The sequence below is a fragment of the Thermobia domestica genome, chromosome 17 (genome assembly GCF_964235325.1).
Source record: "Thermobia domestica chromosome 17, izTheDome1.hap1.1, whole genome shotgun sequence".
NCBI lineage: Eukaryota > Metazoa > Arthropoda > Insecta > Zygentoma > Lepismatidae > Thermobia > Thermobia domestica.
In genome coordinates, this window is record NC_137470.1 from 131,686,983 (window position 1) to 131,712,488 (window position 25,506).

The 25,506-nt window shown below is 35.0% G+C and overlaps 1 protein-coding gene across 3 annotated transcripts in view; it reads left to right on the forward strand.

Moving 5' to 3' along the window:
- Positions 1 to 6,350: 6,350 nt before the first annotated feature.
- Positions 6,351 to 25,506, forward strand: part of LOC145674345 (uncharacterized) — a 74,854-nt gene continuing 55,698 nt past the window's right edge. The window contains exons 1-2 of one of the 3 annotated variants that reach the window (XM_081744278.1): positions 6,351 to 6,462; positions 23,927 to 24,425. In XM_081744278.1, the coding sequence (XP_081600404.1) occupies positions 23,941 to 24,425 (485 nt within the window). In that variant the 5' untranslated portion in view covers positions 6,351 to 6,462; positions 23,927 to 23,940. Of the gene's footprint in view, positions 6,463 to 6,632; positions 6,985 to 7,011; positions 7,783 to 23,926; positions 24,426 to 25,506 lie in introns of those variants that run through there. The other 2 variants (XM_081744276.1, XM_081744277.1) reach the window with 2 other exon arrangements.

The following is a 25,506-nucleotide window of genomic DNA, read 5'->3' on the forward strand; positions in this document are numbered from 1 at the left end:
CTATGGACTCGTTTCAACGCAGCTGGTTCGAGTCATTTCCTCCAATCGAGCCGAGTCGATGACTCATCCCTACCAAGCCGGCTCAAGCCATCGGCTCATTTGAGCCCAGTCGATGGGTCATCCGAACCAAGCCAGCTCAAGCTTTCGCTCAGTCAGAGCCGAGCCGATTGACATCACTATCACGGTTGGGCTTCTTATTTGGCTAAAAAAATGGACCGTGCAGTTCTCAGCCTTGATAGTAAGAACTACAATATATACTTATATTGGTGCTCACGGCGTCATTAACTTGTTCCGCCACCAACGAATTTCGAGGTACTTTGTTTCGCATCTTTTGTGCGTGTTTGTGTCGCTTTGTGCGCCTATTTCGAAGTTTTGTGCGTCACTGGAAGACGGTCAAAATGGGCCTCGAAGGTGGGACGAAAATGATCAACTGCTCCGCCACTACCGAATTTTGAGGTCCTTCCTTTCGCATCAACTAGTGAATGTTTCGTGCCGTTTCGTGCCCCTATTTCCACGTTTTGTGCTTCACCAGAAGTGTGTGAAAATGGCCTCCAAAGTGTGACGAAAATGACCACTGTTTCGCCACTATAGAATTTCTAGGTCGTTTCCTTCGCATGGTTTAGTATCCAATTTTTAAAAAGTTTTCTGTACCTACTTCCTCGTCTTGTGCGTCACCCGAGGTGAGTTAAACGGGCCTTTAAAGTGGGAGTTAAATGGCTCACTGTTCCGCCACTATCGAATTTCGTTGTCGTTTTTCTCGCATCGTTTAGTGCCTGTTTTGTACGTTTTGTGGGCCACCGGAAGTGGGTCAAAATGGACCTACGAATACAACTAAACAAGTTAATGCTGTTCCGCCACCAACGAATTTGAAGTACGTTTCCTTCACATCGTTTAGTGTGTATTTTGTACCTTTCTGTTCGCTTACTTCCACGTTTTGAGCATCACCAGAAATGCGTCAAAATGGTCCAGGAAGGTGTGAGGAAAAAGAGCATTGTTCCGCCACTATTGAATTTCGAGGTCGTTTCTTTCGCATCATATAGTGCCTGGTTTGTACTGTTTTGTGCTCCTATTTCCACTTTAGTGCGACAGCGACAATGGGCCAAAATGGCCTACAAGTATAGCGGAATAAGTTGTTCCGTCACCATCGAATGTCGAAGTCGTTTCCTTCACATTTTTATGCATGATTTGTGTCGCTTTGTGCATCAGTGGAAGTTGGTCAAAATGGGCCTTGAAAGTGGGATGAATGTCTGTTTCTGCCATATTTGTAGGTCCTCTTTGACCCACTTTCGGTGGCGCACAAAACGTGAAAATATACGCAGAAACGGTACAAAATATGCACTAAACAATGTGAAAAAAGCGATCTCGAAATTCGATACTGGTGGGAGAGTGGGTCATTTTTCTTCCCAGATTGAACGACCACTACCATTGATTCACAAAATGTGGAAATAGGCTTACAAAACGGTAGAGAACACGCACAAGACGATGTGAAGGAAACGACCTCGAAATCGTTCCTGACGGAACAGCATTAACTTGTTCCGGCATATTTATAGGATAACATTGGCCCATTTCCGGTGACGCACAAAACGTGGAAATAGGCGCACAAAATGACACAAAAATGGAAATTTAGTTTAATTACATGGAAATTTTAAGTCTGTACGATACGCTTAATTATATGGAAAATTTTATACATTTTTCCTTTACGTTGGTCTACTTTACGTTGGTCTACTTTACGTTGATTTGGGACTTTCAAATTTTATTCTTTTTTCCACTGAAAAGTATCTATAATTCTACAAGGAAATAATTATCGATGATAATTATAATAATTACCTATATAATTGAATTCATTGTAATTTGGTCCATGACAAACACTTTACCATTTCCTACTAGATGTTATGCCCGTTCTTCGCAAGGATCAGATAAAATATCAATGTAAACAAACTGAACAACGGGAGAACAATTAAGAAACATTTCTAAAATGGGATCCAACAATGTATATGTGTTTTCTTTGGGAAGGCCGATGGGGGCTGAATTTGAACGTAAACACTATCGGGGGTGTCACTATACATCTGAGCAACCCCGATAAATATGGATTCGACACAAATATTGGTCATTTTCTACTACTACTACATGTCCCGGTGAACGCCCCCTCAGACCCCCTTGGTTTGAATTGTGAAAAAATCTCTAGCCCCCAGCCGATACCGCGAAAACTATAAATGTGACACTAATATCTGCCATTTTCTACTACTTTTTACATATCCCGGTATAAGCCCCTATGATCCTCTGGTTCCAATTTTGAAAAAACAACGCCCCTGGCCCGCAGCCGATGGGGGCTGTATATGGAAATCAACGCCTGTGGAAGTATCACCATTCATCTCAGCGATAGCGAAAACTATGCATTTGACACTAATATCGGTCATTTTCAATAATTTTTACATGTCTCGCAATTCCCCACCCCTTGTGACTCCCAGCCCGCATACAATGGTGGCTAAATTTGAAAATCATCGCTAATGAAAGTATCACCATTGATCTCAGCGACTGCGAAAACTACGGATTTGACTCTAATATCGGTCATTTTGGATTATTTTTACATGTCTCGTGATCCCCTTTATAATGCCCCCGTTCCTTAGCTGATGGGAGCTAAATGTGAAAGTAAACGCGGTCTTGAGTTTTACCATTGAGCTCAGCGGCCCCGAAAACTATGGATTTGACACTAATATCGGTCATTTTCGATTATTCTTACATGTCTTGGAATTCCCCCTTTGGGGGCCCAAGGCTCGCATACAACGGTGGATGAATTTGGAAGTCATCGCTAATGGTAGTGTCACCATTGATCTCAGCGACCACGAAAACTATGGATTTGTCTCTCATATCGGTCATTTTGGATTACTTTTACGTTTCGGTGTTATCTCCACCCCGCCCGTTGATCCCCGACCCACAGCCGAATAGGGTGAATTTGAAAGTTAATGCAATCGGAGTTTCACCATTGATCTCAGCGACCGACAACCGGACAAAATATGGAATCGACATTAATATCGGTAATTTGCTACCACTTTTACATGTCTCGGTAAACGCCCCCTGAAACCCCCTGGTTCGAATTTTGTCAAAAACGCATCGCATTGGTCTCGGACCTGGACCAAGGTACCCGTGACCAAAATTTGGTTACTCTCGGTCAACTTGTCTGGTCCCCAGGCCGGTCCCGGTAAACGTCCCACTGAGAGCCCCCTAGTTCGAAATTAAAAAAAAAATCTCTTCGTCTTGATCTGGGGCCTAGACCAAGCTACCGTGACCAAATTTTAAAACTTTCTGTCCACTCGTCTGGTCTTCAGGCCGCACACAGATAGACAGACAGACACAAACAAACTCTTTATTTTATTTGTATTAGAAAGGTCAGATCCGCCGTTATAGTAATAGAGTGGTGCTTGAGCGATTGATCGTAGAAATTCAAACTCCGATGAGTGATAATTCCATAGGTTTGTTTTATTACAAGTTTAAACTCTTTAGTCAGTAGAGAAGAGGGCGTGAATCATTGGTCACAGTTGATGACAACGGGTTTTGGGGGGTCTATGTGTCACAATGGATGAGTGGTTCTGGTGGGTCAGAGTGGGTCACGGTGGGTCATGGGTCACGATGGGTGGTGAGTCAATTGGTCGTGGCTAAAGTTTTCATTGCCCCACGCCCTCTCTGAACTACAGTGTTGAAAATTAATCAGTGAAAATCAATTGCAATTGATCAATCAATTGAAAGTAATTGCTGTGGAAATCAATTGCAATTGAATCAATTGCCAATAAATTTCAATTGCAATTGAATGACTGAATTCAATTGCAGTTACTTTCCACTGCAATTACTTTCAATCAATTGATCAATTGCAATTGATTCTCCATTATTAATTGCCAGTTATAATTAACAATTAATCATTACTTACTTCAATTGTTAATTGCAATTAACAATTAAATTTACAGATTAATTGTTAATTGTTAATTCAATTGAAATTTGCCCAACACAGCTGTAAACCGTACCATAATTATGGTACGCATACCATAATTTCAAGGTCTGTACCATGTACCAGAGTACTTTCATTATGGTACGCGAAAGTACCATAATCCACGAGATGCGACTGTCTTTTTGCTTCACTTCAATATTGGAAAATCGGACGAATATGGAATTTTTGTACTTTTTTCCACATAGAATATAAAGTTATAAATATGACCCTGGTTTCACTTCCTTTGTGTTCTCTGTCTCTACCATCTGAAGTACGGTACCATAAACATATACTATCCCTGAATGTTTTATTGCCCGTTTACCAAAAGGACAACTTTCTTCCACTTTAGAACGAAGTGACTGGGGTGGTTTTCTTTTCGGAAAACAGCTATTGGCAGAGAGGATTCTGTCTGTACTTTAATACTTGCCTATGCGCCGCATCAGAAACTGAGAAGGGAAGAAAAATGCAATTGTAAGAGGACCACTGTATTGTGTTGGATTTTTTTAAAAAAAATAACTTTTATCATGTATTAGAGACCTCTGTAGTGACACGGAGGAGTTTTTAGGAAACTTCTTTAGAATGTAATTTTTGTAGTGCAGGTTTATCGACGTAAATACAGATTTATTTATACATACAAGTTCTGATCATTACTGGCATCTAAGGCCTTAAGCCCATCGTGTATTAGAGACAACGAATCACCGCGATCACACTCTTTGGGTATGGGGAAAGAAGGAAGGGACCTGAGACATATATGTTACGTGCCATCCCGTCATTCGTGAGTTTGAATTAGGAGAAACCAGGAAAAGCCTCACTCAGGACAATTGTTACGCATTTTTTCGACCGAGTGTCGCAACCAGAAATCGAACGCAGACTGCTCGCACGAAAGGCGAAGACTTTAGCAATTATGGTACACGGGGCCATGTAGTGAATAGAGCCATTCCATTTTGGGCGTGTTAATGTTACCCAATCATTTTTTTTAAGTGTAGTACGTGCTTGTTTCATTGGAGTTTCATTCCTTACAGCACAGAGAGATGTAATGTTGAATCTGAGCAAGGTTTGGGGCTATCCTGTCTCTAAAAGGTGTAGTGAAAGAGCTGCCACGTCTAGAAAAAAAAAGAATGCTGTTTATACTGGAAGAGTTCTGTTCATCTCGTAATTCATCACGAAGTTTCTGTCTTCCCTTGTCTCGTGGGAAATACTAGGTGCATAAATTTAATCGGGCCTGAACCACACGAAACCCATCGGAAATCGACCGAGGTTTCAATCATCTAAGGTAGTAACAGAAATCCTCTGCATATATAGCCTATCACCGAACGAACGTAGGTAAATGATAAGCGTGGGCTTTGCAATCGGGAGATCCTGGGTTCAAATTGCGGGGCCGACTATTCTGACTGAGGTTTCCCATGGCTTCCTCACTCTCACCATGTGAATGCTAGAATGGTACCTTTAAATAGGACTATATAGGCCCTGGCCGACTTGCTTCCAAATTTTCCTTCCCTAGGAATTGATAGTATTTGAGTGTAAAATATCCCTTCAGTTGCTGCCTCTGAAACCTTGTTAATAAATAAATATTAAATGGAAGAACAATCCTAAATGAGAGAGGTTAGTTTGCCCAAAACGACTATGTTACTCTGTGCATGTAAAAAGAATTTGACGTGCTGAAATGCATTACAAATAAAGTTGTACAACTTTTAAATTTAATGCGAAGTTAATGTTTCTGTGAAGCCACAAGACTTCTGTGTGCATTTTAGCGTTTTCGTTTTAGGTTGTTCATAATGTAGCATGATAAAACTGATAGTCTTGTATGTAATGAATATAGTGCTTCTTCCGTACAAGACGGTGTAACACTACATATGAAACATTAGCTACTAATTTTCTTCCTCGCATTTGAACCTTGAATAAAGTGATTTGAACTATATCTCGAGTTCTGTCAGTGAGTATTATAGTTATTCTAATTTTACTGCACAATGTAGTCTAGTTCATCATAAGCTTGAAACAATTTATTTCGTTCAGATGTTATTGTACCAATACGTAAGAGAAACGACGTCCATGCTATTGTCGATTATTATTATTATTATTAGTAGTAGTAGTAATAATAATAATAATAATAATAATAATAATAATAATAATAATAATAATAATAATAATAGAGCTCGAAATAAATAGCTTTCCAATTAACAAATTAACAAATGGGGGGGTGCAATACTACTGTATATCACGCTTGATTTTTGGAACGTTACCAGCTACTTAGTTGGCAGCCCTACGGAAAATGCAATAGATGTGTGACAATTTGGTAGAGCCGTCTGCTCGAGTAATGCCGTAAAAACTTGTCAGGATGACCGGCCGATGTTCAATTAAAAACATTAAGTACGTTGAAAGTAAAAAGAAAGTGACTATCGGCAGGAAGAAGGTGACGGTTTTACTATAATAGTAATAAATCAAGCACTGAATCTTTGAACAATGGCTGGACGATGTACGTATAGGTATGTACAGTACATCATCAGATATAATATATGTACATATAGATAGGTAGTTATGTATTGTGCAATTTTGTGTGCACAGTCTTCCAGTTTGTGTATAATATTGTGTATTTTGGACGGAAGGTGTGTGTAATTTTGCTTGCCACATCTGGTAACACTGGGTGATTGCAACGTCAGCCCTTTTTCCGTCGCTCAACTATTTGTTGTGAAATAGTTGATGTTGTTAACATTGATGTAAATAACTTCACGTTAATAATGAAACCTTAATTTTTGTATGTTTAGTACAAATTTTATAGTAGAAACGTCGCTCGCATTGTTTTCAGCTTATCGATAATGTATTAATATATGAGTTGTTTCTTGAATATATTTTACAATGCGATGATCGTACCTTGAATGGTTTTTGTTAGCACTGGCAATTCCTTTCTGCTGATATAAATGTCTCGATAACTTTGGCTCGGTTTGGCCTATTATAAGACGTCGCGGATTTGTAGGCTAACAAAATCTTCACGTGTCTGTCATTTACAGGTTAGTAATTCAGGTTTAGGAAATGACTTTTCGTTGAACTTTACAATTCCCGATCCCGTTGGTAGCCGTACACAGATACGAAAAATTGCATTCCATTAATATTAACATAATGAGTCAAAACATTTTTAACCCTAAGCTAACCCAACGTTAATTATTGATATCCTAGCCTACTCGATTTTTTTTTTTTTTTTTTTTTTTAAGCTATCAACTTATCGATGCGCAGTTCGACCCTGTATTCTAAAGTTTACTATAAACTTGCTAAATATTAGTTACCGATACAGAAGATATAAATATAGTTAGGTTACTCTATAAATACGTATACTCAGTCCATGTTCTCCTCTCATAGAGTTCATTGCGATTACGCACAATTGTTAATGGTCTTTAAACGTTAGTAATTCACTCACATGCTCTGCGTCTATAAAAATTTGTTTTCTTAAATATTACGTTTGCTTTATATTCTCTCAATTTTAGAATATATAATTAACCTACCACTACACTCATGATCTCAATTTGTACCCGCAAGCGAGCAGATTGAAATCTAGTGGTTATGCGGGAATACCATGTACGGAAGTTTAACTGCTTCTTTCGTTGCGTTTTATTGTATGTAATATTTATGTTTGCAATATTCGTATAGTTTTCTGTCTTTAGATATCTAATTTATTGTTTACCTCGAACTGAGTGTTAATTACGGGACGTGAAAAGTTGCGTGAGGAAAGAGGTACGTTGTTTAGCTTCTCTTCGATTTCTCAAATCGAGGGTTGCTAGTGCTAAGAAGTTAGCATGAATTATTACTTACTGGTAAGCATCACCATTACTATTCAGTAGAGATACAAAAGAGCCGGCTTTTTTGAATCGATGTTTTTTTTTTTTTTTTTTTTTTTACATAAAAAGCCGGCTTTTTTTAAAACGAGAATTTTGGAAATTTTAGCTTTTTTCATTTTCATGATTTTTCTATCTAAATAGCTTTCTTATAGAATATTCTATAGTTAGATAAGAATTTCATGACCTAAATGCAATATTTCGCTCTAAAATTCAGCATTAAGATGGATGGAGCACACGTTTTAGGAATTAAAGCTAACATGAAGAATGTAGTATTTGAGGGCAATTTTAGAGGCTATTTAACTTTTGAGTTATCGGCATTTTTTTCTTCTCGGGATCATTTCAGTTTGTCATCCGCGTTTCATTTCTAAGGCTTTAGTACCCTAGCTTCTAGCGCAAAAGTTAAACTTAGGTTTTTCTATGTATCCGTCAAAGCGTACGTTTCTCAATATATCTGTCAAACCGTACTTCCACATTTCTGCTGTACTGTAGCTCTGCAACGATTTAGTACTTTGGGAGGGGATTCTCTGACTGTTTCGTTTTCTAAAATGTCCTAAATTTATTTGGGAGGAGTTTGAAGTTTATGAGTACAGGCATAACTAATATTTCGTTTCGTTTATATATTTCGCGATAACCTTCAGGATACAACCTTGAAGATCATTTTATACTGAGAATAAGTGGAGGATTTAGAAAAGTATTTTGGGAGTTTTTTTTTCCTAATGTTTAGTTTTTCTAAACATTCGTAATTTTTATTTGACGGGAGCTTAAAGTTTATTAGTAAAGGCATGACTAATAAATATTTCGTTTGTTTTAGATATTCCGTAATGTTGGGGAACAGGCTTCAGTCCGAAAGACCGCCCCCCTAACCTTTGCAAAACCGTCATTGTTGGTAATTAGTAATAATAACGATTTATAAACAATAAGAAAGGAAGTCGGCCAATTCATAGTACACGCACTATTTCTAGTTCACAGATGGAATGAAGAAAAGCTTTGTCAGAATGCTCGAATGCTGAGTTGAATCCGGACTTCCCGATAGAAGCGCAAAAGCTCCACTCAGTCATGTTTGTTGTGCAGTTGTATTTATATTAACTTAAATATATTCCGTATTTTTTTTTTTTTTTTTTTTTTTTTGTGGTGGTGAGAGTTCCATAATGATATCAAGGGTGTGAGCCAAGAACATGGTAACTAACAAATTTTCAATTGCTGAGTTATGCAGCACCAGATAGACAGCAACGCGTACCGCTTCGTTTAATCCTTCATGTATAGTCTTATGTGAAAAATCTGCTTTCCGACTTCCAAAATGAACTGTGCAGCAGAAAATCTCTAATTTCTTAAAATAGTAAAATTGTGGGTTACCATGTTCTTGCCTCACACTTTTCATATGTTGAATCCCTCCTGTTAAAAATTCAGAAAACTTGAGGACTGAATAAACCGTGATGGTGGTTATATAAAACTGTAGAACTTCAAGAATATACAAAACCAAAAGCTCTAGATATTCAGCCTTTAAGTGTGTCATATAAATCTAAGTATTTTTCTTATGTTTTATTTTAATTTATGTTGTTCCGAAATGAGGGGATGAATATTTTGAAAATTACTACATATAATTTTGCTAGTTATTTGTGCATTTTTTAAAGAAATATTTACTTTTAGGGTTGGCTGGTTTACACTAGCTGTTTTTTCTTTCTTTTTTTTTAAAATAAACAACTAGTTTAAACCAAAAAATAAAAAGAACGAAAAATGCGAATCGTGTGAACTTCATGCTAACGTTTCCCCACATCAACCTATCTGCATTAGTTTTATTTCCTTTTCACCTTTTAATCAAGGTGTCCCATGTTCAATTCTCGGTCGAACCACAACCCTTTTTTCATGCGTAAACAAAGTAGCGGTTCGGATGTAACTTTAAGTGAAAGTCTTCTTCTTGATAACCTCGCTATTACGTAGGGATGTTAAAGCTGAACATACGAAACGAAACCAAATTGTATATTTCTGCATGCCTGAATGCCTGTTGTTTTATAAAGAAGCAAGGTTGCTTAAATATATTGATAGAAATTGGCTAAATTTATCGATTGCCTACATTGCTTCCAATATTAGCTTGGATTAGACTTTTAATTTAATTGAATGATATCTACATACTAAATTTGTAATTTAATACCTAAGGTTTAGCGTGCTGATTATGATACGTTGAACTTTAAATTTTACATGCAAAGCAATACCAGGATTTTTCAGTTATTGTTTTACATTTAGAGTAATGACGGGATTTTCTCGATGGCTAGGGAGGGAGTTTCCCAATTTAAGAGATTTACTGACCGGACTTCTTTAAGCTTATGTGACCTCTTCCAGCATAACCCAGTTGTTGCATAATAACACCAAGGCGAAACAAACTTATTTCTGTCAATATGTAATATAAATACATAAAGCAATATATCTAAACAAAAAAAAAAAAAAAAACTGGTTTAAACCAAAAAAACCTGGTTTAAACAAAACAAAAAAAAACTAGTTTATTCCCCCCCCAAAAAAAAGACGGGTTTTTGGCATTTTCAAAACCAACTATGGTTCTTGCCAAACCTGCTTACTTTTGTATGTAGGAGGTTAAAAAAATCTTATTATATACATTGGTGAATCCTTTGGAATTCATAATGTAAATATGTTGAGAAGTAAAACTTTGTAATATCTTTTCGAAATTCATGTTTTTTTTTTTCTAGGTTTTATATTATTATCGGCATCAACCACTAATTAAATGCCTTTTTGTATTGTAGAGAAGCGAAACAAAATCTGGTTTATCAATTAAAGCAGAATTTTGAAAAAAGCCCAAAATTTTCCAAGCAAAAAAGCGAAGCAGAGAAAACCGAGTTTTTTTTTTTTTTCGAGCCCTTGCATCTCTACTATTCAGATTATATTTTTCAAGTTTATTCCCATTATTAGTATTCTTGTATGAGCTTTTATTACTATTCTTTAAGGTAAATTCATGGAATCTTACCTTAGACCTATGTCTTCATCGATTATATGTCCTTTCACATTGTTATTTTGCATGTTTACGTATTTTTATTTCCATAATCAAGTTGCTCATAAAGCTCATCAAACACCACACAATCTCTCGTGAAACTCATTAAAATTGGCTTTTAACGATAAACTGTGAAAAGAAGGCAATTAAAATAGTACTTAATGTTAATTAGTGTTTCAAACTATGTGCCTCTTCCGTTCGATGAATATTTATTTATTTATTTATTTATTGTCCTTCAACGGAGAATAGAATCTCCAATTACAGAAGGTACATAATATAGATAATTCATATAATATATTATACATAATAGTAAATATAATTATACTGACAAAATTCCTGTAGATATCTGACAACGACAATAATAACTATCGTAAGAATATAAACTGTTAAACGTGAAGAGTATTACAAGTAAAGAAACATTAATAGTAAAATAATCGCTTTACACATGTGTATGCAAACACATAATATTCACATTCTAATACAATATATTTTTCAACTTCTTTGTATACAGAGGTAGAGGTAATGCTAAATCTAGATCTTTGTTTAATACTGATATGCTATTAAACCTACTGCACATTCTATATAATGGTGAGCCCTTATACATTTCTGTTCTTGGAACATCTACAGTCAACAGATGTCGCTTACGTAGATAGCCTGGTCTAGCATTGAGTCCAATTTTTTGTAAGAAATTACTATTGTCAACATAAGAATTCATAATTTTATAAAGAAATAATTGTTGAAGAAAAGCTTATTTTCTACACTGTAGAAAATAAGCTTTATATTGTATTGTAGGAATGGCCAATATATCCGTATAAGAAATTATCTGGTATCCGTATCTGAATAAATGGATAATAGAAATAACGGATAATATTCTGATGACGGATAATGGATAATATGGATAATAACCGGATAGTAGATAATATCCAGATAACGGATTACATCTTGATAAGGAATTATATCTAGATTACGAAAGCGGATAATAGTCGAATAAGTTTCGAGAGGAGAATTAGATTTTAAAATTCGTGACGAGATGTGAACATGATAATTCTTGTTTCGTTTTCGAGACGAGACGAGCAATTACTCGAGTCTTCTGGAATATGTTAGTTCATCTAAGTTTGAAATCCGAACACTGTTTCAGTGTTACATAACTCAAAGTGTAAAAATATAAATTCATAAAGTTATTGTACGAAAAGTATGAGCATTTATCAAGGTTTAAAGATATACAAGTTCTATGCAATCAATATACACGAAAAATAAATATGATTTAGTGGTTTTTACACTACCCTCTTCGAGGACCTTGCACAATACAGAAGAAATATTTTTACTTCTAGATGAGATGAATGAAATTTGGCATAAATTTACGAAACTAGTCGAGAGGTGTGGAGACCGCAGGAGAGAAACTTTGTGAATCGAGGCAAGACAAAAAGTTCTTCGAGAAATGAGACAAGACTAGGTCTAGAAATATCGGGACGTAACGAGAAAACTTATTTTTTCGTCTAGTCTTGTCTCTTGAACAACATTAGTTTTCATACATTTATTAATTCTTAATTATATATTGGTAAAAACCCTTTTATTCAAGATGTTTGAATATATGTGAAAGAAGTGCCCTTGAAGTTTTAAGAGCTACAGCTCTTCTGTTTTTGACTTCAGCACTCACGAGGATTATGCTGTCAGCACTACTACCTCATGCCCTTGTAACTTCCGAGGATGTCATAGGCAAGGATGACCGAAGTCATGAGGTATAACTCACGTTCAACCAACCTCAATAATTGAGCGACACGTTTAGTGAGTGTGATGTCGAGATAATGTGAGTGTGAATTCGATTCACGTGAACTTATTCCTCGAAACACTTCAGAGATCAATTTCCAAAAATGATCCCATCAATGGAAGCAATCGAAAAATAAATTCTTTATTACTTTTGCAGACCACCTAATAAGCAATCGTAATGTAACTTCGACCAGCAAACTAAGATATATGAAAACAACAGATTACGATTGCTAACCAAACGATCTACAACACTCACCAAGAATTTACTCTTCAATTGCTATGAATAATGGAAATATCCTTGAGAACTGACACTAAGCTATGCCGAAAAATGAATTCAGGTGAAACTGTGACTTACCAATTTTGAGATCTAAATGAGGCTACTGCCTCCAACCCCCCGCTCAAGAACAAGTAAAAACAACATCCAAGACAATAATATAAACACTACTATATACCTAACATAAGAAGGAAAAAATACAACAAAAAAAAAAAAAAAAAAGAAAGAAAAACACCTACCACTAATTATAAATCAATCTTGCATGACGAAGAAAAATAAAATGCATTTCACCAATGGAACAACCAACTGCAAACCCTCTCTTCCATAAATAATATAAGCAAAATGAAGCATTAAATTATCGGACCGATAAGTTAAATTTCTCTTTAAATGAAACCACACATTCTCGATAGACCGCGTATGTGCACCACTCTCGGGATCAACAAAGTTATGCGAATGATTCACAGTTATATGAATCCACTGTCCCCTATCCAAAACCACGTACCCCTCCAACAATCAGTGATAATAAAGGAGTCAGGATGTACATGCTTATAAATAATTTCTAAAAGGGAATCAGCACTGCGAGAGTTCTCGCTACACGCACTCAAAAATATTTCATTAGTTTCACGGCAAATACCACCGACTATCCACTTCTGAGTACGGCGCATTCGGCCGACATTAAATTTGCGTCTGCTAAACAAACTGTCGTCCACCTTAACTACTACTACAATTCTCAATATTAATCGGTCTACACAACATTGCGAAGCGATAGGAATTCACTTCAGTATCACAAAGATATTTGAAGAAAAAATATAAATTAATATCCGAACACCAAAACTAACTTGACAAAATCAGAAGAACGGAACGACATCTAAACTGACTTAACTGCACACTTGATCAATGCAACACACATGTTCAACGTACAACATTTGAACACATAGCATGATCAATCAGGAATACATGACAACTAATCGGCAACTTCAACACAACCGACCGACCACAGAACAGGAGACAACATCAGTGCCACCAACCGCTAAAACTCTAAAACAACATTCTCAACAGGAGGAACAAAAACACCGATTCCGTACCTGTTACAAATAACAGTGATTCTATTCCTCCAATGCCACAACCAGTAACAAAATCGCTTGTTCGCCATAAAGAGCACTCTAGCCTTATTTTGTAATCGTGAGGTTGGTTGACCCCCTGTATGCACAAATTACTCTGATATTGGATTGATATTCCATTCGAAATGTTAAGTTACTGAAAAATCGAATTAATATCGGTTATGAGGTTGACTAAACACAATGTCAGAATAGTAAGATAAGCATGAGGCTAGTAGTGTTGAAACGAGACAAGAAATAATGTTTTCTCTTCTCGCCTTATAAAAGTGTCGTCTATAGAATTGTTGCCTCCTCTTGATTCTTAAAGAATTCTTTCTCGTCTTGTCTCGATACTCGAAATCCTTTTATTGTCTTGTCTCGTTCTGTAAATTTATGTACACTTTATTCCAAGAAGGATGACTATTGTTTATGACCGTTTTAAGCAGGAAACTTTCTAAGTCTGAATTGTAGTATCTTTGGAACCTTAAACCAAAGAGCACCCAACCCAATTTTCGCAATCGGGAAAAAAAATTTGCAGATGCGTTTTTCTTGTTTTAAGTGTAATGAGTCATGGTAAAATGTTATTAAGTTTTAAAAGAAACAAGGTAAAATTCATTGAAATACGTAATGGTACATTATTTCGAAACTGTATACCCTGAGCATATATCAGGCTTGTTAGAGTTCTGTACATAAAAGATCATTTCCAACGAAAATAAAGAAAGCGAATGTACTTCTCGTATTCATAGTATTATGAAAGAGACAAAGGAGAACAAGAAATAAGAGCATTTGCAATGATCTTAATGTAATTTTCTTGGAAATTCAGGTGTATTTCTTTTGAAATATTGTGGCAAAGCTGTTCATGTTAGCTGAATTGTAAAGCGCGAGACTGCTAATAGTAAGATCGTGAGTTCACTTCCCATTTCGGATAAACTTTTTTTATCTAGTGATATATTCCTCGGTACATAAATAATTATTTATAACTATTTTATCATGTCTTGTTTCCATATTGTAAACTAAACACAACAACACACTGAACAAAGATATATGATAGTACATATAGAACATACAATCACGTAACAGTTGTTGTATTAAAATGTTACATGATTCCATGTTGTATATATATATATATATATATATATATATATATATATATATATATATATATATATATATATATATATATATATATATCAAATATTCTTCCTCCATGTGTTGATATGTTGAGTTTGCTAATTATTTGAAATAATTACATTAACCAGTCCCATATATTTCCAACCAATCATTTCAAGATATACGTAATTTTTATGTGGGAAATATAACATTTGTGAACTGATGGATTTTGACAGAATTCCGGTATATTACACGTGAATGTTAAATATAAGTTAAGAAAATGTGTAATCTCAATATATATATGTTGTGCATTTGTCGGCAGCTGTTTGTCATATGTGAGTGACTTTTCAATATTCTCATTACCCCACTGGATTTACGTTCTTAAAGATAATATTATAACCGCTAAATATAAGGCATTTTCATCATGCGTTTATTTAGTTGACTGCTAATATTGGGTTTTGTTTTATATACACTTCATTCGTTTAATAAATGATCGTAATTATTTCAAGTAAAATCCACTATTTATTGTATAATTTGAGTAAAGCGGTTTGTTTTACTCTTTTGAAATCTGAATTTATTACTCCTCTTTACACTTTAGGTGGAAGACTGAAACATACGTAATTACATTTTGTTAACAGCTTCCAACATGAGGGTTTGTGACGTATCTTGTGTAAGAAACCATCGTTCCGAAGATGTGTAGAAATATTTCCTTTTCATCAGGGCTGTTCCCTCAAAAATTAGAGTTAGCACGAATTAGGCCATACTTTCGCCTTTCTCGAAAGTCATCAAATCAACTATGCAAAAACGTATAGTAAGCTTCTTGGAAAAATATAATATAGTAGACATTGCTCAAAATGGTTTCCAACGCAAAAATGTCAAGTGAGACGGCAATATTTAATTATCTCGATTATATTCGGGATGCATTAGACGACAGGAAAAAATGTACTGGCATTTTTCTAGACTTAGCTAAGGCATTCGACATTGTTTCGCATCAAATACACTTCGAAAAACTAAATATCGGTGTAAGAGGAGTTGTAAATAAATGGTTCCAAAGCTATTTGGAAGATAGAAATCAAGCCGTAGTAATTGACTACACGGATCAGCGGGGTACAAGTTCCAAATATACTTCTGACATGAAATCAATAAAATGCGGGGTGCCACAAGGCTCGACTTTAAGCCCTACTCTTTTTATATTTTTATCAATGATCTTCCAGCTTATATAAAAGCAGCCAAACAAACCATATTTGCTGACGATACAAGTCTAGCCATTACTGAATACACTGACAGTAAAATGAAAGTTAGTATCAAACAAACAATAGAATAATCAAACTCATGGCTTGAAAGTAATAAATTAAATTTAATTACCGATAAAACTACAGTAATAAACTTTCATCACTCTCGAAATACGAATGTAAATAATCCAATCATATCTATTAAAAATAAATTTATGGATAACGTTAAAGCAACGAAATTTCTAGAACTCTACGTAACTGATACACTAACGTGGGATAGGCACGTATCTGTACTCCAAAAGAAACTTTGTAAAGTGCACTATGCCTTAAAAAGTGTGAAAACATCACTCAACGAATAAGCATTAGAAGTAATTTATCAGTCAGTTGAGAGTCTACTTACGTATGAAATAGTACATTGGGAAAACGCAGCAGAAAATAGGACTGTTTTTAAGATTAAAAAAAGTGTACTGAGAACAATGAAAGGTACAAAATCAAGAGTATCATGCAAAAGAATATTCCGTGAGCTTAAAATTCTCCCACTGCCTTGCCTTTATATGTTACGAACGGCAATCATTATAAGAAAATACCTGAAACCGTCTCTTAAATGCAACAGTGACATTTGTACATACAATACCAGAAACAAAAGCGATCTTGCAATTCCCATTCATAATACAGCACTGTACCAAAGAGGTCCAAAATATGCAGGAATACAAATTTATAACAGCTTATCCATCAACATAAGAAACTCAAAATCTGATCGCCTTTTTAAACAAAGACTAACAAAGTGCCTACAAGAGCACTGCTTTTATACTGTCACGGAATTTTACAAACATGCTCAAGCTAGAAACTTGCAGTTGTGTGGATCAATAGGAGAGTATTTATTTTATTATTACATGAGTAGTCATACAATTATATATTATTATAATCAAATATCTTCAACACGTGTTTCCTAAATACTAAATGAAGATAGCATAATGTAAAGAAAAAAAACTACTGATTCTCGCACTATGAATAAAACCAGGTAGATGAATAGATAATGTGTGTATATATATATATATGTATTATGTTGTAAGACTAATGTGACGTATAAGGAACTATAGTAGTAGTTTACTATATAGACAATAATAGGATTTGAAATGTTCTATACCGCATGTACAAATGTACAATACTGTGGTCTCTTGAACGCAAAATAAATAAATAAAATAAATATAAGAAAAAAAAACTGGATTCACGGTTACCAAATGGCTCCAGTCAAAAAGGACCACCACCTGGGAGTGTGAAATGTCACTGCGCGTACTAAATAACCAGAAAGTATTGTCAACTGTGATTAAAAATGGATCAGGTAGTACAAAATTTAAATCGATTGAAAGTCCGATTTTACATCTCATAATAAAACTACTGTAACTAGTGGTCACACTTATTATGTCGCAAAATTTGTACATGTTTAGAAAATGGGATAAGATGCCAGTCAGAAAGCTGGCACTATATTATTGGATAGCTATTGCGCAAGTTTTGTGCTTGCTGCACAGCATAAATTGTGCATGACTGAACACGTTTTCACCTTACTTCTCTCCCACTGATTGCCCCATATTTCAGCATTTCGACCACTTCGTGTCATGAAGATGTTCGCTGATGACGTGATGGTGCAACGTACGCTATATTGGTTCGCATCGCACACTCCAGAATATATCCGTCATAGAATCGATTTGTTGGTTGAAATATGACTAGAATGTGTAGTCCTAGTTGAAACTCCTATCTTAATATTGTAGTTTTCAGTTTCTCGCCTTAGAAAATGACACATGTCAGCTGCCCATTTTAGTCTCGCCTTGAATATTTTGATTATGTATCTTGGTACCACTGATTTTTGTTTGACTAATTTGGTTTTTACACTATCTTTTCTTACACTTATGTAATATCTAAACCTCAGCGCTAAATCAGGAATGATCCATTTCTAACCATAAATCGAACTAGGATCCAGCTGCTTTAGAGACGTGGCCACAAGAAGCTGCACGGAATTTTTCGTTTCGATTTGATTATTAGTAGTGTAAATACGCGTAAACTTAAATGATATATTTTATTAAAACTACACAGCGACACATTAGTTGATAATCAGTAACCAAAGAAATATAATGAAATATTGTTAATGTGTTTTCACCCTAGAAAAGAAAGGGTGACTGCTGCTTTTCGTTCTTGTCTTTTAATCTCAGTATTTTACTCCTTTATCTGTTTTAGAATTGTATGGATTCATACGTACAATATATATATATATATATATATATATATTTCAAAATAATCGTATTTCACGTATTTCAACTGAAAGAATTTATTTTTTTGAAGTTCTCTGTAGCCAAACTTGTGGGCGTGATCGCATTCCTAGCTTAGTATCCTATCACAAAGAAAACATGTTTTTAACATGTTGAATAGTTCAATAGCTCTGCTACAATAATTTGCTATACGCTTTTTTAATAACAACAACGTTTCCTATTTCATTCCTGGTAGTAGACTGGAACATGTATGTACCGTTTGATTTCTATCTGCCTGCTGTACAACGAAGGGAAAGAAAGAGGAGCAAGTATGTAACTGCTCTTACCGTTAGCACTCTACTATTCAGTTGATATGAAGATTAAAGGAAAACTTTTAATAAGTTACTTTCTAGTTACGGTGTTTCAGTTTCTATGATCATGAAAATTTTAGAGGTATTTTTCTATTTCAAAATAAATGCAAAAAAAGAAAAATATGATCCGGTATCAAAACGCTTGGCGAGTTTGTAGTATGTCACTGCACGCACTCCTCCACGAGGATTATATTGAATGAACTTTCTAGTTTATACCATACTTTGCTTGATTGAACATTTCTAGCCGTCTCTTCCAGCCTGAAGAAAAGGAGTTTTTCTTTTCTTTCTTTCTATATTTGCTTACGAAATCTTGGTTGCAGAAGATAATATAGCAAACACTCTAGAGACTAGGATTAAACACATAGTTTCAACATTTTACTCTCCTTACCCAGCTGATTGTTCCTCGTAAGCATAATGAACATTTCCGGTGATTCTTTTATTGCTCTCAAAAGCTTAAGAGCTAGCTGATTACGGAGAATACTTCCTTTTGCTTATGCGATAATTCTAACTAGTCGAAATTTGCGATTGAATTCCGGTTTGCTACTCGTGCGCTTAAAACAATGATCACCATGTTTGTACGTCATGGGAAACTGTCTGCGCTGCTCAGTAGGGAAACTGCTTAGCGAAAATTACGAACAAAGGTTTTTTTTTAATGTGTACGACGTTACTAATAACAAAATGAATAAGAAAAGTAACAAAATTTAAGGCTTCTCTAAAAAGAAAGCTATTTGTCTGTTTGGTATTAGTTATTTGAATATAATTGAATACCTTTGCACAAAGTTGTAGTGTACTAATTTGCAATGTTGCTCACATTGTTTATAGTCTAAGGTAATAAACTAATTAATGTTCTCATGTTTGAGATCACCGACCGACCTTACGAAGCGAATTTTATTCATTCTTAAGAAAAAATCAACAATATGAAAGCACAGTGATTTGATTCTAGAGTGTTAATTTCTTTTGTACAAGTTCGTCGTGGATTCGTAGTTATGCGTTCAGAAGACGTCTGAGGAAATTAACACATAAAAGAACATTTCCCAAGTACAAATAACATAATTCTTTACTAACAAGGAAAGGACATGAACCTGTCAACGAGACTTCCTAATCAAATCTAGTCCACTTGATAAACATAACAAAGATATGTTCATACACAAAAAAATAGACCCCATGAACAACGGAGTAAGTCCCTGGAACCCATTGATTCTGTTAGTATAAAGAAAATCGTAGACTCGCAGTGAAACAGCTGCTGCATCAACACTGTTCATTGGGAAGTCATGGCTTATAGTTCTTTCTCTTCAGCATGAAACAAGCTTTTCAGAAGTACTAGGTATTGGGGTTCCTAACTTACTTGAACAGGCAAAACTGGGAGAATGTCGGAAAAATTCCCTCCAGAAATCCCTCCCATCAACTTTGTACCCCTCTGGAGTGGCGCCGGGTAAAAGTGCACCATCCAAATGCATTTCGGAAAATACTATAGGTTATAAGAAATGTGTGTACTAAGTTTTGTATTGCTAGACAGAATAGGTATGAGGGGAGAACATGTATTGGTGTACAAACTTTTCCCTCATATATATTCCGTCTATCAATACAAAACTTAGTACAGTTATTTCTTATACCCTATACTATATTTGAGATACATTTGAATTGTGTGTTTTTACCCGGGGCTTCTCCAGAGGGGTCCAAACTTGAGGGGAGGGATTTTTTCCCCGACATTCTCCCAGTTTTGCCTGTTCAAGTACGTAGGGTCCCAAATACATATCACCTCTGGAAAGCTTGTTTCATGCTGAGGAGAATGAACTACAAAACGTGAGTTTCCAATGAACAGTGTTCATGCAATAGCTATTTCTCTGCGAGTCTACGATTTTCTTTATACTGATAGGGTCAACGGGCCCCAGGGACTTACTCCGTTGTCCATAGCACCTAATTTTTTGTGCATGAGCATATCTTTGTTACGTTTATCGAATGGTCTAGGTTTGATTAGGAAGTCTCGTTGACAGGTTAATGTCCTTTCCTTGTAAGTTCAGCACAATGACGAACAAACTTAAGATAATAATCATGCCCATGAGCCTTGTGAGAATTACTCAGTGCTATTAATGAACCCCTTTACGCATTAACAATATTACTTCACCATAATATCTTCGCGCTTGCTGTCGTTTTCTTTAGCCCATGCAACATACTTGTAAATTGTTTATACTAGTCCATGTAAACATTTATAAATCGACTGAGGTGTTGTGGACAAATGAGTTACCATTTAATCCAACAACAGATATGGTAGCAAAGTAATGATGACAAACTGGTTACGATTTGCTTATTACTGAATAAAATTAAATAAAATCTCTACTTTTCCACGAATATGTCCTATAGGGAAAGGGAGACGGATGATTAATGCAGGTGAATGATTTAAAAAAAAAATCATTGCAATAGTCATGTGGGACGAAATGTCAGAATCGCGAGTAAATCCACGGACGCGATGTTGTCCACCACAAAATCATATGGCTTGGGTTTTAAACAGGGACATCTTACACTAGGGGTGAGCGCTCGACTCGTTTTTCCACCGTGTTCTTGATAATCAATATTTGTGATATATCATGACTTGTAATAAACACAACATTCTGTTCCAGAGAGTGATGTAATATAAGAGAAATCTGTCTACACGGACGAAACTTAACAAAAGGCAAGATTCTTAAATTGTTTGCTTTTATGATTTTTTTTTTCGTTGCTGACCTCGGAAAACATAAAACGCAATACTTCCATGATATAATCTTTTGAAATGTATCACCATATACCATACATTAATCACCTCAGAGCTGACGAGAAAAAGAGTATAAGTAAAATCCGTGTTCGTACTTAGAGCACTATTTCGTATGAAGTTATTGAAAAGAAATGTTAAAGTTTCAAAGTAGCAACGCATGTAATACATAATGAATTTCTGTCAATGTTCCTTTATTCATTTTCGAAAAATCCCGAGTGGTAGGTAGTCACAGCGATTGGAAATACGAGTCTAGCTCTTAAATAATGTAAATCCAAAACAAAATTATATAGGCCCATGTATGAAATCGTATTATTATGATGCCTAGGTTTGAGAACCGGCACCTAGGTCACAAGAAAAAAAAAAAAAATTGATCACATTTCCTGTAAATACTAACAATATTATATTATAAACTTATGATGCTATTTCGACAGCTTAACCATCTGTCTCCCTCTATTCGCTACAGCTTTCTTCAGTTTCAAACCACGGCGATGACAACGAAAGCATTTCCTATAAATAAATGTTGTAAAAATAAACCTTTATATAATACGGTTCTTATGACATTAAAATAAGAGAAGTTGTAGCAATACTTTTGGATGAAGGAAAATGTGCGGATACGGTAACTTTCTAAGGGGTTGAGAGCTCTTTGGTGTAGAAAGTGCTTATTTATAGCCGTAGTATAATAGCATGGAGATTCACGAAAAAAATTTCAAAAATAGAGAAAAGCTACAATGTAGTGGCCTAGATATTCTCAATTTGAACTGCTATAGTTACTTAGATTCCTAATGCTATTGGTGTAATACAACAATAAAGTAGTCGTGCATAAGTGTACAATCATCGAAAATATTTGTTGTAGAACATTCCAAATGACCTTTATTGTATTTTAAACTAAGAAAATATGTCTTATTAAATTTTATTCTTCTATACAGTATTTCTTATTTTGCCACTTTTCCATTCACTATTTCAGTAAATGTATTTGTAGTTTACAGGAAGAAACTGCAATATCAAAAGATCCCTGGAGCTTTCAATGCGTGTCACAGAGACATACTGATCTGTGACATCAGGCCAAAACCTCTCTTTTTGTTACCCTGACGTAATCAGCTCATTTTTGCATGTTTTAAAGCGTTGTATCTTCTTAACAAAGAAATATTTATCTGAGATTTGTGTTCTGTGGTATATTGAAGACTAGTTCTACACCACGATATCTTTAAATTACAACTTTTGGTCAAAAAGGAAATGTCCATTGGCAGGATAGGCTTCTTCGAGCTTAATTTTGTTTATTTGCTTATCATCTTGTTATCTTTTACTATGTTTTGCGAACATTTTTGTATATGGAACACTTCCTATCATTTGCAATTACAATCACTCAATTTAAACCTAACACGGAAGGAAAAATTTAATAAATGTGAAAAATCTTAAACTGCACCATATGTATAAGATTTAATTAGCATAGGTGCAGATACACTACTCCTATAATGCCATGCTAATGCCTTAGATATATGCTTCCCTCCCAAAATTTACTAGTAGACTAAGATTATTGTTATTATTAAGTATTCTGCCTGTTGGCAAGTCGTGGGACTAATCATTTTCTCTTTCTTAGGTTTGGTCCTAGAAATGTTTCTTTGATGTTTCTCGATCTTCCTCTTTTAACTCCCAACATTTTCTTCTATTTTCAAATTATCTATCACTTGTGTGGTTCTTACTTTTCACTTCCCTTCCATCTTTCCTCCCTATGACGGTACGAGCAAGACAATTTCCTCGCAAGATGTGTCCAACCCAATTCTCTTTCCTGCTACGATTGTTGGTTAAAAGTGCCCTCCAAGATACCCCTTCCAAAATCAAGAAGACATTGACCTCGGTAACGTCATATCACTTGAACAGGTCACCTGACGTCCCACAGTCAGTCAGCAACAAGTGAATGAGTGAGGCTAGCTATTTTACTATGTTACAAGTGAAATACTCATAGTCGTAAAAAGTCGTTCTTCATTAGTATGTTTTGTGTCTAAGACTTACTTTTACTTGCTATTTAAACTAGTAATTAAGCTTTTCTTACATCTAACAATTTAGAAAATTAAAAGTTTTAACTCGGGAACTTAAAACCTGCGCAACCTATTATTTCACGCATTAACAAACAGATTAAGGTATACTATCATTCAAATTTCATCAAGATCGTGAGTTTTTTTTTTTTTAATCGAGAAACTATTTCGCATCCTTTTAGTTCTTGCTTCGTTGGATATCATTTAATGTTTAATTAATTTTACTATGTTTGCTACTCCTTTCAGAATTGACTAACGAAATGGCTTTTAGTTGTTTGAACTATGACTGCACTGAAATTGAAGTGGAGGTAAAAAATGAGTCTTTCGAAGAATGCAATTATAATCTTTGTAATAGCAGTCCTAGTGAGTTTGAATGCAAAGATCCTCTTGCAACATCTGTATTAAATTTGGAAGGTGGTGAGGAAGAAAGTGGAACGGAGAGTGATAATGACGTTACACTGTTCATGTTAAGAGAAACTTCAATACCTAGTTCAGAAGGTACTGAGCATGAAACAGTAAGAGATTGGAAATTAACGTCAGAAGCAGTATGTTTGGTCAAGCGTTTACCAGTGTCTGATATAACTGCGAAAGGATTTCACAGTAACAGGAAACAAAAAATCACCAATTCTACAGACACTTTGGAAGAATCAAGCAGCGACATATCTGGCACCAATGAAGGCCAGAGCGAAGAGAATATTGACCAAAATGATTGTCTAGAAGTAGGTAGCGGTGCTGAGAAACTCAGGTATGATCAAATGTGTTATTTTCTTTAGAGTATGCATACATATGTATTATAAACACTTTGAATACTTTAGAGCAAACTAAGAGAAGATACAATGTATTGCCTAATCTTTTAAAGGTAGGACAGTTGGAGTGACCTTACCTGAAATGAATTTTGATTTAAGTTACTAAGATTCACTTCTTTGCTTCAAGCCTTGAATGATAGCAGTGGCCACCAACATGCTGTAGGCTAGTGTGACAGAAAACGCTTCCTACAACCATGTGGTAGCTAAGTGGAACGATCACTTAACAGTAACATAATATAAAATACTGTAGAATATTACTAGTTTTAATACGGATACTCTTAAATTATTGTAGAAAGTACATTTATTTTATTAAGAGAAAATTCACTAATACATGTTGAAATAAACTGGCAAAATGCTACATTACCTCAGTTGTACACTTTTCCTCTAATTCACAAAATATTTTATAGCCCAAAGTACATATGTTAGTGTTATATTATTGAGTAGTTGTGAAACTGAGATCATCTTGTATACAGGTGCCTCTTTAAGAATGCAGTTTCCGAATCTCACAAACAAATTATCATAAAATTTCTTAAGTGTTCAAAATTACGGATCTCTTTCACCGCATAATTCACTTAGAGTAATTGTTCAAACGTTCTTCTATATAGTATCACTAACAATTTCTATTTGGTCTTTTAACTCCGAATAGAATAACCTTCAAGTTTAGTAAATAGATGTAATAATCAAAATGTTAAACTAATATATATATCAATCGCTAATACGCTTAGCTTTTTTCCGTTATTACTTTTTATGAAATATATTGTTTTAAAATACATTTTCCATTTATAAGTTTTATATAGTACATTTTCAGGCAAATAATCTATTTAAGTAAAATATTAATTCAATAAGGAAATATATCTAGAAAATTTAATTACATGTTATGATATTGTTATTGTATTATTAGGTATACTATATTATCGCGTCTAATCTAACTGCCTTAGAGAAAAGGAATATATTAAAGGAAGTTCAAATGTTAAATTCAGATGACTCCAGGGTTCGAAATTATATTTTGGATTTATAAAG